Source organism: Anolis carolinensis, unplaced genomic scaffold (genome assembly GCF_035594765.1).
Source record: "Anolis carolinensis isolate JA03-04 unplaced genomic scaffold, rAnoCar3.1.pri scaffold_15, whole genome shotgun sequence".
NCBI lineage: Eukaryota > Metazoa > Chordata > Lepidosauria > Squamata > Dactyloidae > Anolis > Anolis carolinensis.
This window is the reverse complement of record NW_026943826.1, coordinates 8,908,032-8,935,031: the sequence shown is the minus strand read 5'-3', so window position 1 is coordinate 8,935,031 and position 27,000 is coordinate 8,908,032. Positions and strand designations below refer to the sequence as shown.

The window sequence follows — 27,000 nt, the reverse complement described above, 5'->3', positions numbered from 1 at the left end:
CACCGTCCATTGGTGGCTGTTCTTCCTCATTCTTTTCCTCGTGAGCAGTTTTATGGTGTTGTAGATTAGTTAAATTAGCCTCCCGCATAAAGCGTCCCTAAATTTTCCCTACTTGACAGATGCAACTGTCTTTCGGGGCTGCTAGGTCAACAGCAAGCCGGGGCTATATATATATATATATATATATATATATATATATATATATATATATATATAATGGTCGGAGGCTTAACCCGACCCGGGCTTCGAACTCATGACCTCTCAGTCAGTAGTGATTTATAGCAGCTGGTTACTAGCCAGCTGCACCACAGCCCGGCCTCATTGTTTAATGTAGTGTATATTTTCTTTTATTGTGTTGTTTAATGTGCTATGATTTGTTGTTCTATTCTATTTTGTTGTATTGTTCTGTGCATGGCCCCATGTAAGCCGCCCCGAGTCCCCGTTGGGGAGATGATGGCAGGGTATAAATAAAGTTTATTATTATTATTATTATTATTATTATTATTATTATTATTATTATTATTACTATATTTATTATTACATTTATTATTTTACTCTATTATTGTTGTTAGCTTTACATTTATTTTACTCTATTTTATTATTAATAATACATTTATTATTTTACTGCATTTATTATTATTAGTATTACATTTATTATTTCACTCTATTATTATTATTCATACACATTTACATCGAAGAAGATGAAAATAATGATTGAATCAGAGTTGAACAGTCATATCTTAAATTACAGTTTGATGTAAAGATTCAAAAACATTTAAATTACCGAGGCCTCAATTAATGTAATTTTATTGGTATCTGGGCTTATACTGGAGTCAGTGTTTTCTTTTTTTTTGTGGTAAAGTTAGGTTGCCTCGGCTTATATTCGGGTCGGCTTATACTCGAGTATATACGGTATTATATTATTAGCATAGCACAACATAAGCATTATATATTTCTATATTGCACTATACCACTATACTGCAATATTATTAGTAATATTCCATGTAATATATAATATACAATTATAATAGTGTATTATTATTACATTGCGTTACATTATAATATTATTATCAATATTATATATTTATACAATATATTATATTATTAGCACAGCACAATATAAGCATTATATAGTACTATACCACTATATATACTATATATAGTATTATATATATATATATATATATATATATATATATACATACACACATACACTATATATAGTACTATACCCTATATAGTACTATACCACTATACTGCAATATTATTAATAATATTTCTTGTAATATATAATTATAATAGTGTATTATTATTAAATTGTATTACATTATAATATTATTATCAATATTCTATGTACATACAATATATTAGTGTGGCATAATATTAGTATTATATTTTATTATATTGTTATATTGACACAGGAGACATGGTGGAATGGCCCCAGAGTGGCAGTTAGTCCTTGGGGAGAGGGGTAATAATAATAATAATAATAATAATAATAATAATAATAATAATAATAATAATAATACAACAACAACACTTGGGAAGCGTTCGACTTGTGATTTTGTGATATGAAATCCAGCATGTCTGTTTTGTTTGCTGTGTCATAATAATAATAATAATAATAATAATAATAATAATAATAATAATAATACAGATACAAGTCCTTTATGTGCTTAGCAAGTTGTGTATTTATGGAAGTGGGAGCCCTTTAACCTACTATCCAGTGGCTTCTCTTGCACAGAAGGGTGTGATGCCCGTGTGTTTAGAGAGGATAATATGGAGCCTCCGAGATTAATGGTAAAAAATTGATATGCTCCATGATTTCTTATTATGGAAATGCAATAAACTTCAGAGCGGCACTTCACATAAATCAGCCCTGACAAGCCCCTTTGCTAGTGTTTTATTTATGTAATAACAGGGTGCTGCAACCCTCCGTATGATTTATTGTTAATTACACCCGATAGAAATGAAGAGCAGGGGAAGTTTTTGCTGCGCAGCATTTATATTATCGAGTGGAACACCTCCTTCCGCTGATTATTTGCTTAATAGCACGGGAAGATATTTCAGCTTTTTCTTGTTGTGGTTTAGATTTTGTTGTTGTTATTTTTTTAAAAGTGGCATTTCAACGCCTTTCTCAGCAAATCAGTTGGGATGGGAAATGATCGTTTTGGAAATTATTCATCCCTTTTGTACATAGCACGTTTGCTGTAGAGAATGGAAGGCAGTTTAATGTGTAATATGGGTAGCTATTATTATTATTGTTGTTGTTGTCATTATTATTTTGCTTCAGGTCCAACCTATTCCTTTGGAGAGATGGTGACGGGATATAAATTAGTAGTAGTAGTAGTAGTAGTAGTAGTAGTTGTTGTTGTTATTGACCAGGGACCACTCTCCAACATTGGCACCAAAAGGTTTACGAATAAGTTTTTGGTCAACTTTTGATTCGGTTCGGTTATTTGTGATGTTGATTCAGAAAACTGCATTGGATAGACCACATCAGCTCTAGTTTCTGATACAGAACATATGCCATCAAGTAGTCGCCATCTGCTCACCCACTGGAAACCATATTTAATAATCTAGAGCTGATGTGGTCTATCCAAATAACCCCTAAATGAAAGTAACCATCTCTTGGGCTGGAATAGGTTTAAACCAATGGTTCCCAAACTTATTTGGCCTACCGCCCACTTTCCAGAAAAAATATGACTCAGCACCCCCTGGAAAGGGAGCGTGGCTTAGAGGGGTGGGTGTGGCTCCTGCTCAAGAGGGCGGGGCTGAGCCTCTCCCCTAGTGCAAGATGCAGGGCTGGGAGGGGAGGTGGGCGGGGCCACAAATGGGCAGGCAGGACTAGGATGGGTGGAGTTATGAGCCCTGAGGTAGGGCTGAGCTTCTATCCTTGTCCTGTGGTGCCTGACGGGGCTGAGCCTCTATACCTCGCCCCCGTGTTCTAAGAAGCGCCTCAGGGGAGGTATACAGAGGCTCAGCCCTGTCTCGTGTCTTGGGAAGAGACACCGCCCCCACCTCTAGCCCCGCCCTTTAGTCCTAAAAGGCCTCTCAGGAGAAATATAGAGGCTCAGCCCTGTCTCAGGCTCTTGAAAGGAGGTCCCACCCTTTAGTCCTAAACGGACTTTCAGGAGAAATATAGAGGCTCATCCCTGTCTCGGGCTCTTTGAAGGAGGCCCCACCCCCTTCCCTAGCTCCGCCCTCTGTGTCCCAAGAAGTGCCTCAGGAGAGGTATAGAAGATTCTCAGCCTTGTTTCGGGCTCTTGGGAAGAAGCCACGCCCACTCCTCTAGCTCCGCCCTCTGTGTCCCAACAAGAGCCTCAAGAGAGGTATAGAGGCTCAGCCCTATCTCTGGCTCTCGGGAAGAAGCCACGCCCACTCCTCTAGCTCCACCCCCTGTATCCCAACAAGAGCCTCAGGAGAGGTATAGAGGCTCAGCCCTATCTCAGGCAATTGGGAAGAAGCCACGCCCACTCCTCTAGCTCCGCCCTCTGTGTCCCAACAAGAGCCTCAGGAGAGGTATAGAGGCTCAGCCCTATCTCTGGCTCTCGGGAAGAAGCCACATCCACTCCTCTAGCTCCCACTTTGGGAATCACTGGTTTAAAGTAAGTACTACATACGAACCCAAATGTAGTTTTTGGCACAATACAGCATCCCACTTTCTTGTTCACAAAAACAATGCATCTGTCACTCTTACGCCTTTGGTTATATAAGGCCTTGGTTGACATGAAGCCACCTTGCGAATGTTCTGTTCTTACAGAAAGGTTTTAACTCAGTTGGCAGCCCTCTCTTTGCTATTAAAGTCGCAGGACATTTGTTATTCCCCCTCCCCGGGAGGATGCCATTCTGCGATCTCGCTCTCTTCTTAATGGACTCCAATTATTTAATATCGCAGCCCCAAACGCCTGCGATGGCTTTCAGGCAGGGCTCCTAATGACCGTAATTGCGGGAGAGTGCCTTGCCGGAGCCGGAGCTGCCAGATGCGATGCCGTTCCCATGTAGGAAAGGTCACCGGGAAAGGGACCCCGAAATTAAGTTATAAATTACAACCAAAGAACAATATTTTGATGTTCGAGACCCGGGGATGTGAGAACGGCGAGGCGTAATTCATGGATTCATTACCGAACAGAGGAGCCTGACAGCTGAGCCGTGCCAAAAGGAGAATTTATTTGCGATATCACGCAGCAAAGCGGGCGTCACTTGGCAGTTTGCCTCCACCCAGCTCCAAAAAGCCCATTCTCACCTTGCTCCGATTTGGCAGAATTTATGTCTCGGATCCAGAGATGTTTAGTTCCGTTTGGGATATAAATGGCAAGAATGTGCCGGGATGGAGCTAGGATTTATTTATTTTTTTCGCATGGGAAGAAGTTAGAATTTGAAGTTAATTTCTTCCATTTTCCAATGTGTTTTTAGACTGAGCTTGTTTGCCTCCTTGCTAATCACTAAGTACCGTATTTACTCAACCCGAATATAATCCGAGGCAACTAATTTTACCACGAAAAACTGGGGAAACTTATTGACTCGAGTATCAGCCGAGGGTGGGAAATGCAGCAGCTACAAGTAAATTTCAAAATGAAAATACAGTATATTTTATACTGTAAATATAAATAACAAAAATGTATAAATAAAATGTATAATAAATAAAATGTATAAATAACATTAAATAAATAATCTATATATATAAAAGAGTGATGACATCACGGCGACCCACAAAACAACAAAACCACAGGCCCCCCAACCTCGAAATTTGACAACACAACCCATCATCCACGCCTCTAGGTTGATACAACAAAAAGAAAAGAAAAATAGTCCTAATTAGAGAGAGAGGAATAATTGCTTTTATCCAATTGTTGCCAGTTAGAAGGCTAAGCTCCTCCAACTTGGTCTCCTAGCAACCCAATAAAAAATAATAAAAAACACTAAAAATTAATACAATAAAATACTATAATAACAGAAAATAACTAAAAATAATACAAGAAAATAATAAAAAATATAATAAATAAAAATATAACTTACAATAAAATTAATAAAAAAATGCAAATAACGTCAAATAAAAATTACACAACAATTTTTAACCAATACCACCACCACTTTGCCACAGCAACGCGTGGCCGGTCACAGCTAGTAATAAATATAATGTATAAATAACAAAAATGTATAATTGTATATATTACAATTATACATTTTTGTTACTTAAACTATACACAGTAGAGTCTCACTTATCCAACATTCTGGATTATCCAACACATTTTTGTAGTCAATGTTTTCAATGCATTGTGATATTTTGGTGCTAAATTCGTAATTACAGTAATTACTACATAGCATTAATGTGTAATGAACTACTTTTTCTGTCAAATTTGTTGTATAACATGATGTTTTGGTGCTTAATTTGTAAAATCATAACCTATTTTGATGTTTAATAGGCATTTTCCTAATCTCTCCTTATTATCCAACATAGTCGCTTATCCAACGTTCTGCCGGCCCGTTTATGTTGGATAAGTGAGACTGTACTGTAGATCCCATTGAAATTATATTGAGACATCAGTAGGTTAAAGGTTTTTCAATATTTACTGTATTTCAAAGAAAAACAGTAAACTAGCTCTGTAAGTTGGAAAGTAGGGTCAACAAAAACAATATGGTATTAATAATAATAATAATAATAACTTTATTTGTACCCTGCCCTATCTCCCCATGGGGACTCAGGCCGGCTTCCAACATAGCAACAGGCAAACATTCAATGCCTACATAAACAATGCATAGCTAGACATAGATCTATAATTATATATACTAATTTCACATATGTGAAACATTTGCAAATCCTCTCTCTCTATATATATGCGCATTTCTCTCCATCAATATTTGCAAGCCCTATATATTTATGTTTATATCTATCTAGAAATCTCTATAAGTGTATGTGTGTCTGCGCATTGCCCTGCAATATTTGCAAGCCCTACATATCTATATTCATATCTATCTATCTGGACATCTCTCTGTATATGGATAATTATATCTGTATAGGATTTGCAAAGACTTGCAAACATATGAGGCGAAAATTCATATATAAAATAATGTATACACATAGATACAGATATACATTGAAATCTCTAGATATCTATATGTTTATAGGATTTCCAAAGACTTGCAAACATATGAGGGGGAAATTCATATATAAAATTAATGTAGATAGATACAAATATAAAGGTACGTAGAGATTGCAAAGGCTTGCAGGGGGGAATGCCTATATATCTGTAGCAGAGATTAATAAATATTTCAGTGCAAATACTTTTGTAAGATTAATGGGTAGATATATTCTTCTTCCTGACTTGCAAGGTCTTTTTTCCCTATTCAAAACATTCCCTTGGTTAAGAGCGAGGGAGGCTTTGGAAAAGAAAGCACACTGATAAGGGAGGGTAAGATGAGAGATAAATATATATTGCAAGCAACTGACCTTGACCCGATTATAAGCTGGGGGAGGCTTTTTCAGCTCATAAATAAGGGCTGAAAAACTCGGCTTATTTTTGAGTATATACAGTAGTAGTGTTGTGCTTTTGTCTGGAATTGCTGTTCGTTTCATCCGTGTGGTCTCATTTTATTATCTGGTTCCCGCTAACGAAAACGGGCCACCTATACGACACGAGTGATTCCGGTCATGAAAGTCTTCGACAACACAAGTCAGTTTTTGATTGTAGAAAATGCATGAAAGTTGTGGCTTAGCTACAACTCATACTATACCAGGTGAACCCTGAGCACGGCCAGCCCAAGGTAATTTTCAAGTGTAGGTGAACACAATTTTGGCACCTCCCCCCAAACCAATCACTGAAAAATAAAAGCGTTGGATAAGCAAAAATGTTGGATAATAAAGAGGGATTAAGGAAAAGCCTAAATAAAAAACGACACACTGAAAACTGCCTGGTTTGCCTCACGGTTGAACCGCCCCTGAACCCGAGAAGCTCATCTGTGCCCCTTATAAGAGGTCAGCCTCTCCATGGGATGGTGCTACAGTGCTTATAAGAAAGGATAAGTTACCACCTGACATCTAGAAATACACCGAAGAGCTTTTGAGGGAGAGGATATGAACTCCACCAAGGTACATTTTTAGAAAAACTAAGCACCGACTGAAAGCAGGATTGTTCACTCGGCGTGCTGCTCCGTTCCCTGCCTCCTTTGCATGACTCATGGAAGGAATCTATTTTTGCCCAGAGGAACGGCACAAAAATAACTTTTCTTCCTGAACACGTTTAATAAGCTGTAAGAACAAGGACTGAAGGAGACTAGGAAGGGACTCGGAGCAGCTTACATGGGGACGAGCCCAATCAAGATCGTAACATCATAAAATAAAATATTTAAAACACAACCATCGTACTTAAAAACAATACTGTTGCAATATCTACTTCTTACTCCGAGGATGTCATGGGCATTGTCTCCTCTCATCCCAGCCTGCTTTGCGTTAGAGTGCAGTGTGAAAACAAAGCTCAAGATAGTGAAATAACGATGCAAATAGAATATACAGTAGAGTCTCACTTATTCAACACTCACTTATCCAACGTTCTGGATTATCCAACGCATTTTTGTAGTCAATGTTTTCAATAAATCATGATATTTTGGTGCTAAATTTGTAAATACAGTAATTACTACATAGCATTATTGCATATTGAACTACTTTTTCTGTCAAATTTGTTGTCTAACATGATGTTTTGGTGCTTAATTTGTAAAATCATAACCTAATTTGATGTTTAATAGGCTTTTCCTTAATGCCTCCTTATTATCCAACATATTCACTTATCCAACATTCTGCCGGCCCGTTTATGTTGGATAAGTGAGACTCTACTGTATATGTGTTGTCGAAGGCTTTCATGGCCAGAATCACAGGGTTGTTGTGTGTTTTCGGGGCTTTATGGCCATGTTCCAGAAGCATTCTCTCCTGACGTTTCGCCCACATCTATGGCAGGCATCCTCAGAGGTTGTGAGGGCGAAACGTCAGGAGAGAATACATCTGGAACATGACCATACAGCCCAGAAAACACACACCACCACCACCAACAACAATAACTTTATTTTTATATCCCGCCTCCATCTCCCTATGGGTGGCGGGACACAAAATAACATAAAATACAAGGGTTATCCACAAAGTAGGTTACGTTTTGAAATTAAAAATGAACAAAGTATAGGAGAAAACATTTATCATATGCAGTTGAAAGCCAGACCCAAATACCACTTCTCAACATAGTCGCCATTCAAATCTAGGCACTTCTCATAGCGATGAATGAGCTTGGGAACTCCTTCCCCACAAAACTCTGCCACTTGCGTCCTCAACCAGTCGATCACGCCAAAATGCTGCATTGCCAGCCACACCCCCATTGTTGAGGAAGCAAGTGGCAGAGTTTAGTGGGGAAGGAGTTGAAAAGCTCATTCATCGCTGATAAATGACTGGCTGGTTGAGGACACAAGCGGCAGAGTTTTGTGGGGAAGGAGTTGAAAAGCTCATTCAACACTGATAAATGACTGGCTGGTTGAGGACACAAGCGGCAGAGTTTTGTGGGGAAGGAGTTGCAAAGCTCATTCAACGCTGATAAATGACTGGCTGGTTGAGGACACAAGCGGCAGAGTTTTGTGGGGAAGGAGTTGAAAAGCTCATTCAACACTGATAAATGACTGGCTGGTTGAGGACACAAGCGGCAGAGTTTTGTGGGGAAGGAGTTGAAAAGCTCATTCAACACTGATAAATGACTGGCTGGTTGAGGACACAAGCGGCAGAGTTTTGTGGGGAAGGAGTTGCAAAGCTCATTCAACGCTGATAAATGACTGGCTGGTTGAGGACACAAGCGGCAGAGTTTTGTGGGGAAGGAGTTGCCAAGCACCTTCATCGCTATGATAAGTGCCTAGATTTGAATGGCGACTACGTGAGATGTGGTATTTGGGTGTGGCTTTCAACTGCATACAGTAAATGTTTTCTCCTTTACTTTGTTCATTTTTAATTCCAAAACGTAACCTACTTTCTGGATAGCCCCTCGTACATTTACAATAAAATAAACATACTAAACATTTAACATTACAAAGATTAAACTAGCATTTTGACAACAATATACAGGTGGATAAGACTGTCAAATAAAAGCAATACAATATGTTAAAATAGTAAAAAACGACCCAGAATATATATGGGTGAGCTCTCGCTATTAGCCCCAGCTTCTGCCAACCTAGCAGTTCGAAAACATGCAAATGTGGCATACACACCCGATATGCCCAAATTTGATTGGCCTGGACATTTTAGAGTTGTAGGTACTGGGATTTATAGTTCACCTGCAATCCATGAGCACTCTGAACTCCACCAAAGATGAGATTGGACCAAACGAGCCAGCAAAAAATACTGGGGAAAATTCAGTCTTGATTTGCTTCTACCTTATGACTAGAAGTAGTTGAAATGGTTGGGATTTTTTAAAAGAAATGAGCAGAGTCTTCCTAAATCTCCCATATTTGTGTTCTGAAATTCTTAGCGTCTAATACGGAAAATGTTAATGGCTAGAGATTTTGCAAAGATTGTGAAAAGTAGTCGTTTTGGAATGACGACACCCGAAATCCTTCACTTTTAATGCAATGGCACGCAGAGCTTCCGCACCCACGTTTTGTCTTGCTTGGCGTTGCATATGTTTTCCAGTGCGCTTTATGAAGTCAGACCTAATTTTAGTGTCCAAAATTAATTTCCTCCTCCTGATTCTCTTGGTCAACCCGCTAACTTTAAACAAGAGAGGCCTGTAAAGGATCCGGTCTCGTTTGAAGATTGTTTATTTTGATCTGGTTTCCTTTCCCTCCATTTTTTCCTGTTTGGAAAATGCTGCAGGGTAGACTTTTAAATATCCAGATAAAAAGTAGACGAGAGGCAACCTTTTCCCTTGAACTTCGTAATGTTTGGCTTTTCTGTCTCTCCTTCAGCTACACGAAAGTAACTATGATGCTGGCAAAGCCCTCCAACGCCTGGTGAAGAAGCCCGTGCCTAAGCTCATCGAGAAGTGTTGGACGGAAGACGAAGTGGTAAGGAACCTTATTGTTTGCTGCTTTTATAGCGTTGGGAGTCAAACCAACAACCATTGGGTCTGTAGTGCTTCCAACGAATTAGCTAAAGGCAAATGACTGCTTTGCTGCGGTGACGTTGTACAGAAAGAACGAGGTTGGATCTGGCATTCCCGGCAGCAAAGCCCCGAGGCACACAAGAGTTGTGCTGACTGCCGTGGGCTTCCTCCGGGCCTGTCTCCGGGAAAAGGAAGCTTCTGAACTGTGTCAATATTGGATGTGTCTGTCGTCGTTTGTCCGCAGGTATTTGGGGGAAGGAAGGTTCTGAGGGCCTTGTTGGTGCTGATTTCGTCAAAACTGGTTGTCTGCTTTCTGTTGACGTTCCTGTATGTCTTCATACACACCAGAAATGTGCTGGGCTTGTGTACAGTGTAGAGCAGTGGTTCCCAATCTTTGTTGTCTCTTTGGTGTGGGCGGGGCTATAGAAATGAGATTGTACTGAACATATACTGACACAAGACTCCATTTTGTTATCAGTTTTCATTAGGCCAGTGGTTCCCAACCTTTGTTCTATCTTTGGTGTGGGAGGGGCTATAGACATGAGATTGTACTGAGCATATACAGACACAAGACTCCATTTTGTTATCAGTTCGCTTTAGGCCAGTGGTTCCCAACCTTTGTTGCATCTTTGGTGTGGGCGAGGCTATAAACATAGCACTCAAGACCTGGCTCTTTATTAGAGCTTTTAATCTATGTTAATTTTATTAATATTTGTATGTATGTATTTTTATCCTTTACAATTTTATCTTGTAAATCGCCTAGAGCATCATGGTTGGAGGACGATTAATAAGTAATTAAATGATGATGATGACATGAGATTGTACTGAGCATATACAGACACAAGACTCCATTTTGTTATCAGTTTGCTTTAGGTCAGTGGTTCCCAACCTTCGTTGTATCTTTGGTGTGGGCAGGGCTATAGACATGATTGTACTGAGCATATACAGACACAAGACTCCATTTTGTTATCAGTTTGCTTTAGGCCAGTGGTTCCCAACCTTTGTTGTGTCTTTGGTGTGGGAGGGGCTATAGACATGAGATTGTACTGAGCATATACGGACACAAGACTCCATTTTGTTATCAGTTCGCTTTAGGCCAGTGGTTCCCAACCTTTGTTGTATCTCTATGGTATGGGAGAGGCTATAGACGTGATTGTACTGAGCATATACAGACACAAGACTCCATTTTGTCATCAGTTCGCTTTAGGCCAGTGGTTTATTGGTACAGTAGAGTCTCGCTTATCCAAGCCTCTGGATTATCCAAGCCATTTTTGTAGTCAATGTTTTCAATATATCGTGATATTTTGGTGCTAAATTCGTAAATACAATAATTACAACATAACATTACTGCGTTTTGAACTACTTTTTCTGTCAAATTTGTTGTTTAACATGATGTTTTGTTGCTTAATTTGTAAAATCATAACCTAATTTGATGTTTAATAGGCTTTTCCTTAATCCCTCTTTATTATCCAAGATATTTGCTTATCCAAGCTTCTGCTGGCCTGTTTATGTTGGATAAGTGAGACTCTACTGTACTGTATTTATTAATTTAGCACCAAAATATCATGAAACATTGATTACAAAAATGGCTTGGATAATCCAGAAGCTTGGATAAGCGAGTGATGGATAAGTGAGACTCTACTGTACATGTATTATTTTACTCTATTATTATTAAAAGGATCCATAAACACATTTACATTGAAGAAGATGAGAATCATGATCAGAGTTGGACAGACTTATCTTAAATTTGAGCTTGATGTAATTATTCAAAAACATTTAACCTACTGATGCCTCAATTAATGTAATTTTATTGGGATCTATTTTTATTTCTGATATTTACCGCTTGGCTTATACTGGAGTCAATGTTTTCCCAGTTTTTTTGTGGTAAAATTAGGTGCCTCGGCTTATATTCGGTTCGGCTTATACTCGAGTGTATACGATAGTTAAATTAGCCTCCCCGCATAAAGCAGTACCTACATTTCCTACTTGACAGATGCAACTGTCTTTCGGGTTGCTTAGGTCAACAACGGGGTGGAGAGCAGGAGCTTCTAGGGCATCTAGGGAAAACGCTGGAAAAAGAGGTCATTGAGAGAGAGAAAATCTTACGGTGAGCCAGTGCGCAGTGGATTTCAACCCCGTCTCCCTGAATTATGCGCTCTCCGCCGCTGTCTGTAATGGCTGCTTTTTCTCCGCCCTGTTCCAAAGCCTCTCGCTCGTCTCTCTTCTCTCCCCCGCCTCCTCCGGCGGCTTTTATAGAGTTGATATTTCAACTCCTGGCTTTGATCAACCGCCGAGCCTCAAAAGATAGAGAGCGGAGCCTTAGAAATCGGAAAGGGAGGCAGCGGCGCTTAATGAAAAACGAAGCCTCGCTCCCGAAGAGCGAGCGCAGTGGGCGCCCGGAATGGCAATCATTAGCTCCGCGCACTCCACTCGTCCTCTCATCTTTTTCTGGGCCTCGCTTCCCTCCTCCCCAGCTTTTCCCGGCTATATTTGGCAGGCCTCCCGCCTCTGCGGTGTGTGGACCCCAAGCTGTTGCCTTATACCTTTCCTCCTGGTCTCTCATGTCGCGGCAAGCTAGAGCTGACAGACAGGAGCTCACCCAACTTGAGAACATAATGCAAGTCACTTCTGGTGTGAGATAATTGGCCGTCTACAAAGATGTTGCCTGAATGTGTCACCATCCTGCTGGGAGGCTTCTCTCATGTCCCTTAAAGCTAGAGCTAACAGATAGGAGCTCACCCAACTTTGAGAACATACCGCAAGTCGCTTCTGGTGTGAGAGAATTGGCTGTCCACAGAGAAGTTGCCCAGGGGACATTGCCCAAATGTGTTACCACCCTGCTTGGAAGCTTCTCTCATGTCCCTTCAAGCTAGAGCTGACAGATGGGAGCTCACCCAACTTGATAACATACTGCTAGTTGCATCTGGTGTGAGAGAATTGGCCGTCTACAGAGACGTTGCCCAGGGGACATTGCCCAGATGTGTCACCATCCTGCTGAGAGGCTTCTCTCATGTCCCTGCAAGCTAGAGCTGACAGATGGGAGCTCATCCAACTTAAGAACATACCGCAAGTCGCTTCTAGTGTGAGATAATTGGCCGTCTACAGACGTTGCCCAGAGGACATTGCCTGAATGTGTCACCATCCTGCTGGGAGGCTTCTCTCATGTTTCTGCAAGCTATAGCTGACAGATGGGAGCTCACCCAACTTGAGAACATACCGCAAGTTGCTTCTAGTGTGAGAGAATTCGCCGTCTACAGAGATGTTGCCTAGGGGCCATTGCCTGGATGTGTTAACCATCCTGCTGGGAGGCTTCTCTCATGTCCCCGTAAGCTAGAGCTGACAGACGGGAGCTCACCCAACTTGAGAACATACCGCAAGTTGCATCGGTATGAGCGAATTGGCCGTCTCTATGTGGACGAAGCTATGCAGAATCAATGGGGAGAAATACAGTTAAGCCACGAAAGCCCACCTCCAGTTCGTTGGGGATTTTAAAAAATGAAACACGGAGAAGCACATTTAAATAACAGAGGCTCCAGGCAGAGCTGCATCTAATCGAAACCGATTAAGTCACCCGTCCACACTTGGATAGTTATTAATTCTGTTTGCTTATGCATGTTCGCTGAAGGCGGCATTCCTGGCCGGGGGGGGGGGGGGGGGGGCTTAATTAGCGCCCTGACGTTGATTATGGAGAACAGCAGGCTGGCTAATTGAATTCACTTGACGACCCAGGACTCGCCTTTGCAAAGTCAAGAGGGTCTGGATCCCTCCAGAGCTGGGGAATGGCAGAAGGAGACTCCCAAAGAGTTTTGAAACATATACACTTAACGGAGAGAGAGTAAATCAGCAGGGTTTCACTTGTACTCTTAGTAATAGCAGGATATAGGAACAGTGATACCTTCACTTAAGAGTTTAAATCGTTCCATAACTCAAAATGCTCTAATCTCAAAGCGAATTTTCCCACTGAAATGCTATTAATCCGTTCTGGCCCTCTGAATCCTCCCTCCATTTGTTGGGAGGTGTTAACAGGCCCTGATTGTTTCCTGTCTGGAATTCCCCTGTTTTCTGAGTGTTGTTCTTTATTTACTGTCCTGATTCTAGAGTTTTTAAATACTGGCTGCCAGATTGTGTTCATTATTATTATTATTATTATTATTATTATTATTATTATTGACACAACGACATTGTATGACACAGCAAACAAGATAGATATGCTGGATTTCGTTTCACAAAATCACAAGTCGAACACTTCCCCTTGTTCTTTTCCACAACTGTGATGTCTGGTGTGTTGTGTTCCAGAACTTTGTCAGTCTGGATTCGGAAGTCCCACAGTATCTTTGCGTGTTCATTTTCCACAACCTTTGCAGGTTTGTGATCCCACCAGTTCTTAACTGCTGGGAGGTGATACTTGAGGCATAGGTTCCAATGAATCCTTTGGGCCACATAGTTATGCCTCTGTTTGTAGTCTGTCTGTGCAATTTTCTTACAGCAGCTGAGGATATGATCAATGGTTTTGTCAGTTTCCTTGCACAGTCTGCATTTTGGGTCATCAGCTGATTTTTCGATCTTGGCCTGAATTGCCTTTGTTCTGATGGCTTGCTCCTGGGCTGCAAGGATCAGGCCTTCTGTCTCCTTCTTCAGGGTCCCATTCGTGAGCCAGAGCCAGGTCTTCTCCTTATCAGCTTTATTACTATTATTTTAATAATACAGTAGAGTCTCACTTATCCAAGACTCACTTATCGAAGGTTCTGGATTATCCAACGCATTTTTGTAGTCAATGTTTTCAATATATTGTGATATTTTGGTGCTAAATTCGTAAATACAGTAATTACAACATAACATTACTGCGCATTGAACTACTTTTTCTGTCAAATGTGTTGTATAACATGATGTTTTGGTGCTTATTTTGTAAAATTATTTATTTATTTACTTACAGTATTTATTTACAGTATTTATATTCCACCCTTCTCACCCCGAAGGGGACTCAGGGCGGATCACATTATACACCTAATAACCTAATTTGATGTTTAATAGGCTTTTCCTTGATCCCTCCTTATTATCCAAGATATTCGCTTATCCAAGCTTCTGCTGGCCCGTTTAGCTTGGATAAGTGAGACTCTACTGTACATTAATTACAGTAGAGTCTCACTTATCCAACACTTGCTTATCCAAGTTTCTGGATTATCCAACACATTTTTGTAGTCAATATATCATTATATTTTGTTTTCAATATATCATTATATTTTGGTCCTAAATTCATAAATACAGTAATTACAACATAACATGACTGCGTATTGAACTACTTTTTCTGCCAAATTTGTTGTATAACATGATGTTTTGGTGCTTAATTTATAAAATCATAACATAATTTGACGTTTTATGGGGTTTTCCTTAATCCCTCCTTATTATCCAACATATTCGCTTATCCAAGCTTCTGCTGGCCCATTTAGCTTGGATAAGTGAGACTCTACTGTACATTAATTACTACATAACGCAACCATGAGCTGCATTTTCTGTCGATTTGTTGTAAAACATGACGTTTAGGTGCTTAATTTGTAAAATCATAACCTAATTTGATGTTTAATAGGCTTTTCCTTAATCCCTCCTTATTATCCAAGATATTCGGTTATCCAAGCTTCTGCTGGCCCGTTTAGCTTGGATAAGTGAGACTCTACTGTACATTAATTACTACATAACGCGACCATGTATTGAGCTCCTTTTTCTGTCGATTTGTTGTAAAACATGATGTTTCGGTGCTTAATTTGTAAAATCATAACATAATTTGACTTTTATGGGGTTTTCCTTAATCCCTCCTTGTTATCCAACATTTCTGCATATCCAACAGTCTGCTGGCCTGTTTGTGTTGGATAAGCGGGACTCTACTGTAGATGCTAGTTATCAATAAACCTCCAAGCACCTTGTTTCTTTGCAGCATCCTTGCAGATCTCCTCCTAGGAAGACTGTAGATGGATCTATAAAACCATCCTAGATGTGTCTTCAAGGCATGATCTTCTTTTTCCTACCACTGCCAAAAAATCCTTAGCTTCATTATATCTTCATTTGCCTTCCGCTCCCATATGTTTCTCCTCTCCTTCCTCTGCCGTATTTTGAGACATCGGTGCATCTGCCATATTGATGATCTTCAGCCTCCGAAATAATCCTAACAAATATTTACAGTAGTGAAGATGCGCTTGTTAAAAGGTACTGGAGACTAGAAACGTTCCGTGCCGTGACACTATTTTTAAACGAGAAACAAAAAAAAAATCCTTGTGTTGCGTCTTGCGTGTCCTTTTTTCCAGGGAAAAAGAGACGGAAACCATTATTCCGTGTAGCCAGAGGCTTCTTGAGTCGAGAGAGACGTACTGCTCAGAAGATTAATAAATTCTATAGAGTTTGGCTGTTGAAAGTCTGCATTTCATCTCATTTCCAAGAGAGCTTTTTCTTCTTCTTTTTTTCAAATTAGGGATTGCTTACACTCTCCGCTGTTCCCAGTCATTTTCCTGCGTTTGTTTGGAAACGGGAACAAGACACAAGAGGCTCCGAACGCGGCGTTTGTTCTCCCCCAAAGCAATTTATTTCATAAACAACGAGGGCCAATGCCATTATCCTTTGTAGTTTCTTAGCAACGGAACTGGAGTCCGTTTTGTCGGCTCGGCGTAATGCACATCTTGTTCCTTCTGTGTGTGTTGAAACATTTCTCGGCGCGGCTTCATAACTTAAACAAAGCCCCATTACCCGGAGAGGCCTCGGTAGAGATGCGATAAAACTCAAAAAGAGGGAGATCTGATGGCTTTTGTTCCGTTTGCCTTTCCCTCTGTGTCGTAAAATATCTCCGCAGAAGGAACTGGGTTTTCAACCTCGATTTATCTACAACAAGTGGGTTATTCCTCCACTTGTTGTAGGATTGCAATGCCAGTCCCGTTGGTTTCGTAGCCCTTGCCTCCCAACGGACATCTCGACGATTATATGTTGGCTATGATTTATTTATCATCTCAGAAGCTAATTGTGTATATAGTTATAATGTATAGAAAAACCACAAACAAAGTTAAAAACCTGGCATTTCTTTGGACCAGAAGCTGCCTCTGGTGTCACTGTGCATGTGGCAGGGTTCAGGCTGCATTGTTTGTATTATGTGTGTTGTATTGTATTGTTTTTATCATGCTGGAAACCACCCTGAGTCCCTTGATGGGGATACAAAACCATGGATCATCTCCTCAGCTGCTGTAAGAAAATTGCACAGACAGACTACAAACAGAGGCACAGCTATGTGGCCCAAATGATTCACTGGAACTTATGCCTCAAGTAAAGAACTGGTGGGATCACAAACTTGCAAAAGTATTGGAAAATGAGCACGCAAAGATACTGTGGGACTTCCGAATCCAGACTGACAAAGTTCTGGAACACAACACACCAGACCTCACAGTTGTGGAAAAGAAAAAGGTTTGGATCATTGATGTTGCCATCCCAGGTGACAGTCGCATTGACGAAAAACAACAGGAAAAACTCAGCCGCTATCAGGACTTCAAGATTGAACTTCAAAGACTCTGGCGGAAACCAGTGCAGGTGGTCCCGGTGGTGATGGGCACATTGGGTGCCATGCCAAAAGATCTCAGCTGGCATTTGGAAACAATAGACATTGACAAAATTACAATCTGCCAATTGCAAAAGGCCACCCTGCTGGGATCTGCGCGTGTCATCCGAAAATACATCACACAGTCCTAGACACTTGGGAAGTGTTTGACTTGTGATTTTGTGATAAGAAATCCAGCATAACTATATTGTTTGCTGTGTCATACAATAAAATAATAATAATAATAATAATAATAATAATAATAATAATAATAATAATAATAAGTGGTCTGTGGTTTGCTCTTCTCCACACTCTCATGCCATGGATTCCCCTTTGCAAGCTCATTTCCTAAGATTTGTTTTCCATCCAGTAGTCGCCATGTGCTCGTCAACAAAAAACCATATTTAATCATCTAGAGCTGATGTGGTCTATCCAATGCAATTTTCTGAACCAGCACCACAAATAACCCCAGGAACAGGCCTAAAAACGAAGACACAGGGGATGGAGGAGGAGGAGAAGCAGCAGTCAGGAGGCTTGTTGGAGGAGGAGGAGAAGCAGCAGTCAGGAGGCTTGTTGAAGGAGGAGGAGAAGCAGCAGCAGTCAGGAGGCTTGTTGGAGGAGGAGAAGCAGCAGCAGTCAGGAGGCTTGTTGGAGGAGGAGAAGCAGCAGTCAGGAGGCTTGTTGGAGGAGGAGGAGAAGCAGCAGTCAGGAGGCTTGTTGGAGGAGGAAAAGCAGCAGCCAGGAGGCTTGTTGGAGGAGGAGAAACAGCAGTTAGGAGGCTTGTTGGAGGAGGAGGAGAAGCAGCAGTCAGGAGACTTGTTGGAGGAGGAAAAGCAGCAGTTAGAAATGGAGGCGAGCACCAACCCCCAGAGTCGGGCATGACTGGACTTAACGTCAGGGGAAAACCTTTATCCTTATATATTTTCTAACCTGTGTTCTATGTGTATGTTGATTTGCCAGTTTAGCTGTACCTCTTTGGTGTGAGAGGAGCTATAGACATGTGATTGTACTGAGCCTGTTCAGGCTCAGGACTCCATTTTGTACCTATATATTAATATTAAATGTTTACTTCCGAGGAATGGCCCACATGAAGATGGCCTTGGCCTTCTCGCGAAATGACACTTGCCTTCACCAGTTTGATCTATATGAGGTTGCATTTCCTCCCCGCTTTCTCAGCTTTGCACAACGTCCACTGGTGAGGAATACTGGGACTGACAGCTCGGATTATATAAGAAGGCGTCCTTGGGGGCAAACTTTGAGTTTGGAGAGAGCTCATGTCAGCCAGGCTCACAGTGTTTCAAAACCAATGACCGGGGATTGGCTGCCAGGACCAGAATCGAGCTAATCTGCCACAAAGTGTTGTTTCTGAAAAGAAGTGGGACAGGGAGGTGAGAACAGACACATATGGCTCGGTGTTGAGCTCTTCCATCCCGGTTTTCAGATTTCTCGGTTGCATTTCTTGTTTATCCCTTGCTTTTAAAATAGGATTGCAAACATGGATGGAGCTGGGTTGCTAGGAGTTTAGAGAGTTGTTTTCTGGAATACCATATCCCAGAAGCATTCTCTCCTGACGTTTCGCCCACATCTATGTCAGGCATCCTCATAGGTTGTGAGGTCTGTTGGAAACTAGGCAAGTGGGGTTTATATATCCCACTCTTGTCTGTGAATGTTGTAATTTGCCATCTTGATTAGTATTGAATAGTCTTGCAGCTTCAAAGCCTGCCTGGGGGAATCCTTTGTTGGGAGGTGTTAGCTGGCCCTGATTATTTCCTGTCCTCATGTTAGCCACCCCAAGTCCCTTCAGGGAGATGGAGGCAGGGTATAAAAATAAATCTGTTATTATTATTATTATTGGCGCAGTGTGTTAAAGCGCTGAGCTGCTGAACTTGCAGACCGAAAGGTCGCAGGTTCGAATCCTGGGAGCGGAGTAAGCGCCCGCTGTTAATACTGTGTGATGTATTATTATTATTATTATTATTATTATTATTATTATTATTATTATTATTATTGGGGGCCCCGGTAGCACAGTGCGTTAAAGTGCTGAGCTGCTGAACTTGCAGACCGAAAGGTCACAGGTTCGAATCCTGGGAGAGGAGTAAGCGCCCGCTGTTAGCCCCAGCTTCTGCCAACCCAGCAGTTCGAAAACATGCAAATGTGAGTAGATCAATAGGTACTGCTCCGGCGGGAAGGTAACGGCGCTCCATGCAGTCATGCCAGTGGCCATATGACCTTGGAGGTGTCTATGAACAATGCTGGCTCTTCGGCATTGTCCATAGTGTGAGTAGATCAATAGGTACCGCGCCGGTGGGAAGGTACTGAGCATGTTCAGACTCAGGACTCCATTTTGTGTTCACTCATTTTTTATTTTGCATCAGACCTCAGTGGAGGTGGATGCATGACAATACCGACTCTTCGGCTTAGAAGTGGAGATGAGCACCAACCCCCAGAGTGTGAGTAGATCAATAGGTACCGCTCCGGCGGGAAGGTACTGAGCATGTTCAGACTCAGGACTCCATTTTGTATTCACCCATTTTTATTTTTATTTTGCATAAGACCTCAGTGGAGGTGGATGCATGACAATACCGACTCTTCGGCTTAGAAATGGAGATGAGCACCAACCCCCAGAGTGTGAGTAGATCAATAGGTACTGCTCTGGCAGGTAGGTAACGGCGCTCTATGTAGTCATGCCAATGTCCACATGAGCTTGGAGGTGTCTATGGACAACGCCGGCTCTTCGGTTTAGAAATGGAGATGAGCACCAACCCGCAGAGTGTGAGTAGCTCCATAGGTACCGCTCCGGTGGGAAGGTACTGAGCATGTTCAGACTCAGGACTCCATTTTGTATTCACCCATTTATTTTTATTTTTTTCAACCTCTGAGGATGCCTGACATAGATGTGGCAAAACTTCAGGAGTGAATCATGACCATACAGCCCAGAAAACTCACAGCGACCCAATGATTCTGGCCATGAAAGCCTTCGTCAACATATGGGGTTCTCTTCCTCCAAATTTAGCCACCCAGTGGCAGGAGCGGAGCTTTGCAGAGTGGATTTTGGATTTTTTTTTCTACTGTTGCTTATTAGTGATTTTAAGGCGTTTCTTGTATTTATTTTCAAGTTCAAAGCAGCAGCATTTACACCTTAAAACAAAAAAAAGAAAAGAAATTTTTCTCTGATTTCTATCACCATCATCTTCTCACATTCGCGGTGCCGGATTATGGAACCGAATCCATTTACGTCTAGTTCCGAACACGGAGGATTCATAATTTGCACGAAGGTGGACCATATCATGCTGAACTGCTTTGGATCTCCCATAAGCGTCTGTCTATCCACGCCGTGCAGGCAGGAAAGCGAAATTATTATTATTAAAGAAGTAATTTCTGCCGTAAGCTTCCCAGAGCGAGTGATAAACAGGAGTTTAAGCGCGGTCGAGAAAGGAGAATTGGCTCCTTAACTAGCTTTGAAAGGATGAAAGTCCGTTATAATTACGTCTCTCTTGAAATCGGAGGCTTTCCCCGGCTAAGGCGTGCGATTTTAAATGTTTGAGAGGCTTGGTTTTTTTTTCAGCTAAATCCTTGGATCATTATGTAAAGCCGAAGTGGGGTTTTGCACCGAGGAATTTATGGAACTGTCAGCATTCTTCCGCCGCAGCTTTGCAATGCACACATCTCCACAGGCCACTTGCTCTATTTCTGTTTTCTGCAAATCTGGATAGTTTTTATTTATTTATTATTTATTACAGTATTTCTACCCTGAGCTTCTCATCCAACAGGAGACTCAGGGCGGCTTACAGTATTATTATTATTATCATCAACACAACGACGTTGTATGGCACAGCAAACAAGACAGATATGCTGGATTTCGTTTCGCAAAACCACAAGTCGAACACTTCCCAAGTGCCTAGGACTGTGTGATGTATTTTCTGATGATGTGTGCAGATCCCAGTAGGGTGGCCTTTTGCAGTTGGCAGATGGTGATTTTGTCAATGTCTATTGTTTCCAAATGCCGGCTGAGATCTTTTGGCACGGCACCCAGTGTGCCCATCACCACCGGGACCACCTGCACTGGTTTCTGCCAGAGTCTTTGAAGTTCAATCTTGAGGTCCTGATAGCAGCTGAGTTTTTCCTGTTGTTTTTCGTCAATGCGACTGTCACCTGGGATGGCGACATCAATGATCCAAACCTTGTTCTTTTCCACAACTGTGATGTCTGGTGTGTTGTGTTCCAGAACTTTGTCAGTCTGGATTCGGAAGTCCCACAGTATCTTTGCGTGCTCATTTTCCAATACTTTTGCAGGTTTGTGATCCCATCAGTTTTTTTGCTGCTGGAAGGTAGTACTTGAGGCATAAGTTCCAATGGATTATTTGGGCCACATAGTTGTGCCTCTGTTTGTAGTCTGTCTGTGCGATTTTCTTACAGCAGCTGAGGATATGATCAATGGTTTCGTCAGTTTCCTTGCACAGTCTGCATTTTGGGTCATCAGCTGATTTTTCAATCTTGGCCTGAATTGCATTTGTCCTGATGTCTTGCTCCTGGGCTGCAAGGATCAGGCCTTCTGTCTCCTTCTTCAGGGTCCCATTCGTGAGCCAGAGCTAGGTCTATTATTATTATTATTTTTATTATTATTATTATTAATTGCCTTTGTCCTGATGTCTTGCTCCTGGGCTGCAAGGATCAGGCCTTCTGTCTCCTTCCTTCTTCAGGGTCCCATTCGTGAGCCAGAGCCAGGTCTATTATTATTATTATTATTATTATTATTATTATTATTATTATTATTATTATTTAATACATTGATATCCCACCCTTCTCACCCCAAAGGGGACTCAGAGCGGCTTACAAATTAAACATACAATATTATATTATTAGCATAGCACAATACTGGCAATAAATTACATATTGTACTATATCTATATAATGTAATATTATTAATAATATTATATTGTATTATTACTATTATATTGTATTACAAAGTAATATCCATATTATATGCATATACAATATATTATAATATTATATATTATTGTAAATTATGTTGTATATATGTATATATGCATGTGTATATAAAACACGTATATAATAATCATAGTAACATTCAAATTCAGTTTAAAATAAAATTACATTTAAAACATTCATAAAACACATATAAATATACATTTAGGCACATAATGAGTTCTCTCTTCCTCCCACCCTGGATATCATTCCACATAGATAGATAGATAGATAGATAGATAGATAGATAGATAGATAGATACCCCATACTCGATGCCTCGTTTCCAACGCCTCACAAGTTCAGGCAAAATGCCAGGAGGGCGTGCTGCATGGATATAATAATGAGTTCTCTCTGTGTCCCACCCTGGATGTCATTCCACATAGATAGACAGATAGAGAGATAGACACCCCATACTCGATGCCTCTTTTCCAAAGCCTCATAAGTTCAGGCGAAATGTCAGGAGGGTGTGCCACATGGCCATAATAATGTGTTATCTCTCTGTGTCCCACCCTGGATATCATTCCACATAGAGAGAGAGAGAGAGACCCCATGCTCGATGCCTCGTTGCCAGCGCCTGATAAGTTCAGGCGAAATGTCAGGAGGGCGTGCTGCATGGCCACAATAATGAGTTCTCTCTCTGTCCCACCCTGGATATCATTCCACATAGATAGAGACATAGATAGACAGATAAAGAGATAGATAGATAGATACCCCATACTCAATGCCTGGCTTCCAGCGCCTCATAAGTTCAGGCAAAACATCAGGAGGGCGTGCTGCATGGCCATAGTAATGAGTTCTCTCTCCATCCCACCCTGGATATCTTCCCTCAAAGATAGATAGATAGACAGATAGAGAAAGAGATAAACACCCCATACTCGATGCCTGGCTTCCAGCGCCTCATAGGTTCAGGTGAAATGTCAGGACGGTGTGCTGCATGGATATAATAATGAGTTCTCTCTCCGTCCCACCCTGGGTATCATCCCACAAAGATAGATAAATAGAGAGATAGAGAGAGACACCCCATACTTGATGCCTCGTTTCCAGCACCTGATAAGTTCAGGCGAAATGTCAGGAGGGCGTGCTGCATGGCCATAATAATGAGTTCTCTCTCTGTCCCACCCTGGATATCATTCCACAGAGATAGATAGACAGATAGACACCCCATACTCGATTCCTCATTTCAAGCACCTCATAAATTCAGGCGATATGTCAGGAGGGCGTGCTGCATGGCCACAATAATGAGTTCTCTCTCTGTCCCACCCTGGATATCATTCCACAAAGATAGATAGATAGATAGACAGACAGATAGACACCCCATACTCGACGCCTTGTTTCCAAGACCTCAAGTTCAGGCGAAATGTCAGGAGGGCGTGCTGCATGGCCATAATAATGAGTTCTCTCTCTGTCCCACCCTGGATATCATTCCACAGAGATAGATAGACAGATAGACACCCCATACTCGATTCCTCATTTCAAGCACCTCATAAATTCAGGCGATATGTCAGGAGGGCGTGCTGCATGGCCACAATAATGAGTTCTCTCTCTGTCCCACCCTGGATATCATTCCACAAAGATAGATAGATAGATAGACAGACAGATAGACACCCCATACTCGACGCCTTGTTTCCAAGACCTCAAGTTCAGGCGAAATGTCAGGAGGGAGTGCTGCATGGCCATAATAGTGTGTTCTCTCCTATGTATTTCCTTACACAAAGTAAAATAATTGATATTTGTGGAGGGAGGACATAACAACATGCAGAAGGAGTTAAATCAAGTCTGGGTTGTTGCGTGTTTTCCGGCCTGTCTGACCATGTTCCAGAAGCATTCGCTCCTGACATTTCCCCCACATCTATGGCAGGCATCCTCAGAGGTTGTGAGGTCTGTTGGAAACTTAGACAAGTGGGGTTTATATACAGTAGAGTCTCGCTTATCCAACGTAAATGGGCCGGCAGAACGTTGGATAAGCGAATATGTTGGATAATAAGGAGAGATTAAGGAAAAGCCTATTAAACATCAAATTAGGTTATGATTTTCCAAATTAAGCACCAAAACATCATGTTAGACAACAAATTTGACAGAAAAAGTAGTTCAATATGCAGTAATGTTATGTAGTAATTACTGTATTTACGATTTTAGCACCAAAATATCACAAGGTATTGAAAACATTGACTACAAAAATGCGCTGGATAATCCGGAACGTTGGATAAGCGAGTCTTGGATAAGTGAGACTCTACTGTATCTGTGGAATATTCAAGGTGGGAAAAAGAACTCGTGCCTGTTGGAGTTAGCCGGCTTGATTAGCATTGAATAGCCTTGTAGCGTCAAAGCCGGGCTGCTTCCTACCTGGGGGAATCCTTTGTTGGGAGGTGCTAGCTGGCCCTGATTGTTTCCTGCCTGGAATTCCCCTGTCTTCTGAGTGTTGTTTTTGTTTGTGTTTTTAAATACATTATAACTGTATCCTCAGTTCGCTTCTGACACGATATATAAATAAATATACAAATAGGCACAAAGTAGCTTTTTCTATCTCCTTGTTTCTGGCCAGTCTGGAGTGCAGCAGACTTCATGGTGAGCACGTGGTCTCTCTTCGTTGCTTCTCGTTTTCCAGGAATCCATCTTCATCCACCACCAATTTCCCCGGCCATACATTCAAAATTTCCTGTTAAGATTTATATAGCTTTCTGTTTCTGCTCCGTGAGATTGGCCACGCGATAGCTCATGCATTTAGAAGAGCCAGTCGACGTCCCACCGTATTTACCCTCCACTGGCTTGGAATAATTTCAGGCCGGTTATGAATCTGAATGTGGCGGCGGGGGCGTTGTGCCGTTTTCTCTAGAAGGTGATTTTCTGTGTCCCCAAAAATGGTGAAACAAATGTACGAGGGTTAAATGAAAAGTAATGCCTCCGCCTTCGTAACTCCTCAACGGATGGCACTCCTGGTCTGCGGCAGGTACTCTTGTTCAGTAGACTCTCCTCTACAGTTCCATTTGGTGGGAAGCCTTAGCATTGAACGGTTGTGTTGTTAAAGGGCGAAGTATGGAACCCTGTGCAGACACGAATCCTTAGCATTGAACGGTTGTGTTGTTAAAGGGCGAAGTATGGAACCCTGCACAATGGGGAAGCCTTAGCATTGAACGGTAGTGTTGTTAAAGTGCCAAGTATGGAACCCTGCGCAGACGGGGAAGCCTTAGCATTGAACGGTTGTGTTGTTAAAGTGCCAAGTATGGAACCCTGCGCAGATGGGGAAGCCTTAGCATTGAACGGTTGTGTTGTTAAAGTGCCAAGTATGGAACCCTGCGCAGACGGGGAAGCCTTAGCATTGAACGGTTGTGTTGTTAAAGTGCCAAGTATGGAACCCTGCGCAGATGGGGAAGCCTTAGCATTGAACGGTTGTGTTGTTAAAGTGCCAAGTATGGAACCCTGCGCAGATGGGGAAGCCTTAGCATTGAACGGTTGTGTTGTTAAAGTGCCAAGTATGGAACCCTGCGCAGATGGGGAAGCCTTAGCATTGAACGGTTGTGTTGTTAAAGTGCCAAGTATGGAACCCTGCGCAGACGGGGAAGCCTTAGCATTGAACGGTTGTGTTGTTAAAGTGCCAAGTATGGAACCCTGCGCAGACGGGGAAGCCTTAGCATTGGACGGTTGTGTTGTTAAAGGGTGAAGTATGGAACCCTGCGCAGACGGGGAAGCCTTAGCATTTGACGGTTCTGTTGTTAAAGGGTGAAGTATGGAACCCTGCGCAGACGGGGAAGCCTTAGCATTGAACAGTTGTGTTGTTAAAGGGCGAAGTATGGGGTGAGAATGTCGGAATATAAATACTGTAAATAAATATTACTTTTGCGCTCCCGTCCCGACCAGTCAGCGAGGCCTTTGCAGCTTTTCTCTCTTCCTCCCTCTGTGGACGGCTTAAATATTTGGCAGGCTCTCTCCCAAACTTGATGTTTTTATTCAGAGGCCCCTGTATATATAAAAAAAGAAAGGGAACTTATGAATCATCTGCTTAAAGAGAGGGAGAGCTACTTTTTGTACGTCTCTGCCAAGCGCACGGCATGAAGCAGTAATTGTAGGAACGGATCAGTACTTAAACGCTTCTGACAAAAGCCTAACCGAGGTTTCAACAAATGGGACATTTCAGCAGTGTGTGTTGTGGCCAAAGCAATGAGCAATGAAGGGAAAGCTGGCTCTCCGAATCTGCCCGTCCAATGTCCGCAGTGCTGGCTGCTCTGATATCTTCGTTTTGCTGGGCTTTTGCCAAGCTCTCTCTGTTCTCCGTTATATGCTACTAGCTGTGCTCGGCCACGCGTTGCTAGGACTTAATTTTTCTTTTCTTTTTGTTGTATGAACGTAGAGGCGTGGATGAGTGGTTGTGCTGTCCATTTTCG

The 27,000-nt window shown here is 41.7% G+C and overlaps 1 protein-coding gene across 12 annotated transcripts in view; it reads left to right on the top strand.

The window, feature by feature from the left end:
• rere (arginine-glutamic acid dipeptide repeats) overlaps nucleotides 1-27,000 on the top strand; it is a 384,137-nt gene that overhangs the window by 254,774 nt on the left and 102,363 nt on the right. For all 12 annotated transcript variants that reach the window (XM_062965666.1, XM_062965664.1, XM_062965661.1 and 9 more), the window contains one exon: nucleotides 9,931-10,029. In XM_062965666.1, the coding sequence (XP_062821736.1) occupies nucleotides 9,931-10,029 (99 nt within the window). The remainder of the gene's footprint in view (nucleotides 1-9,930; nucleotides 10,030-27,000) is intronic.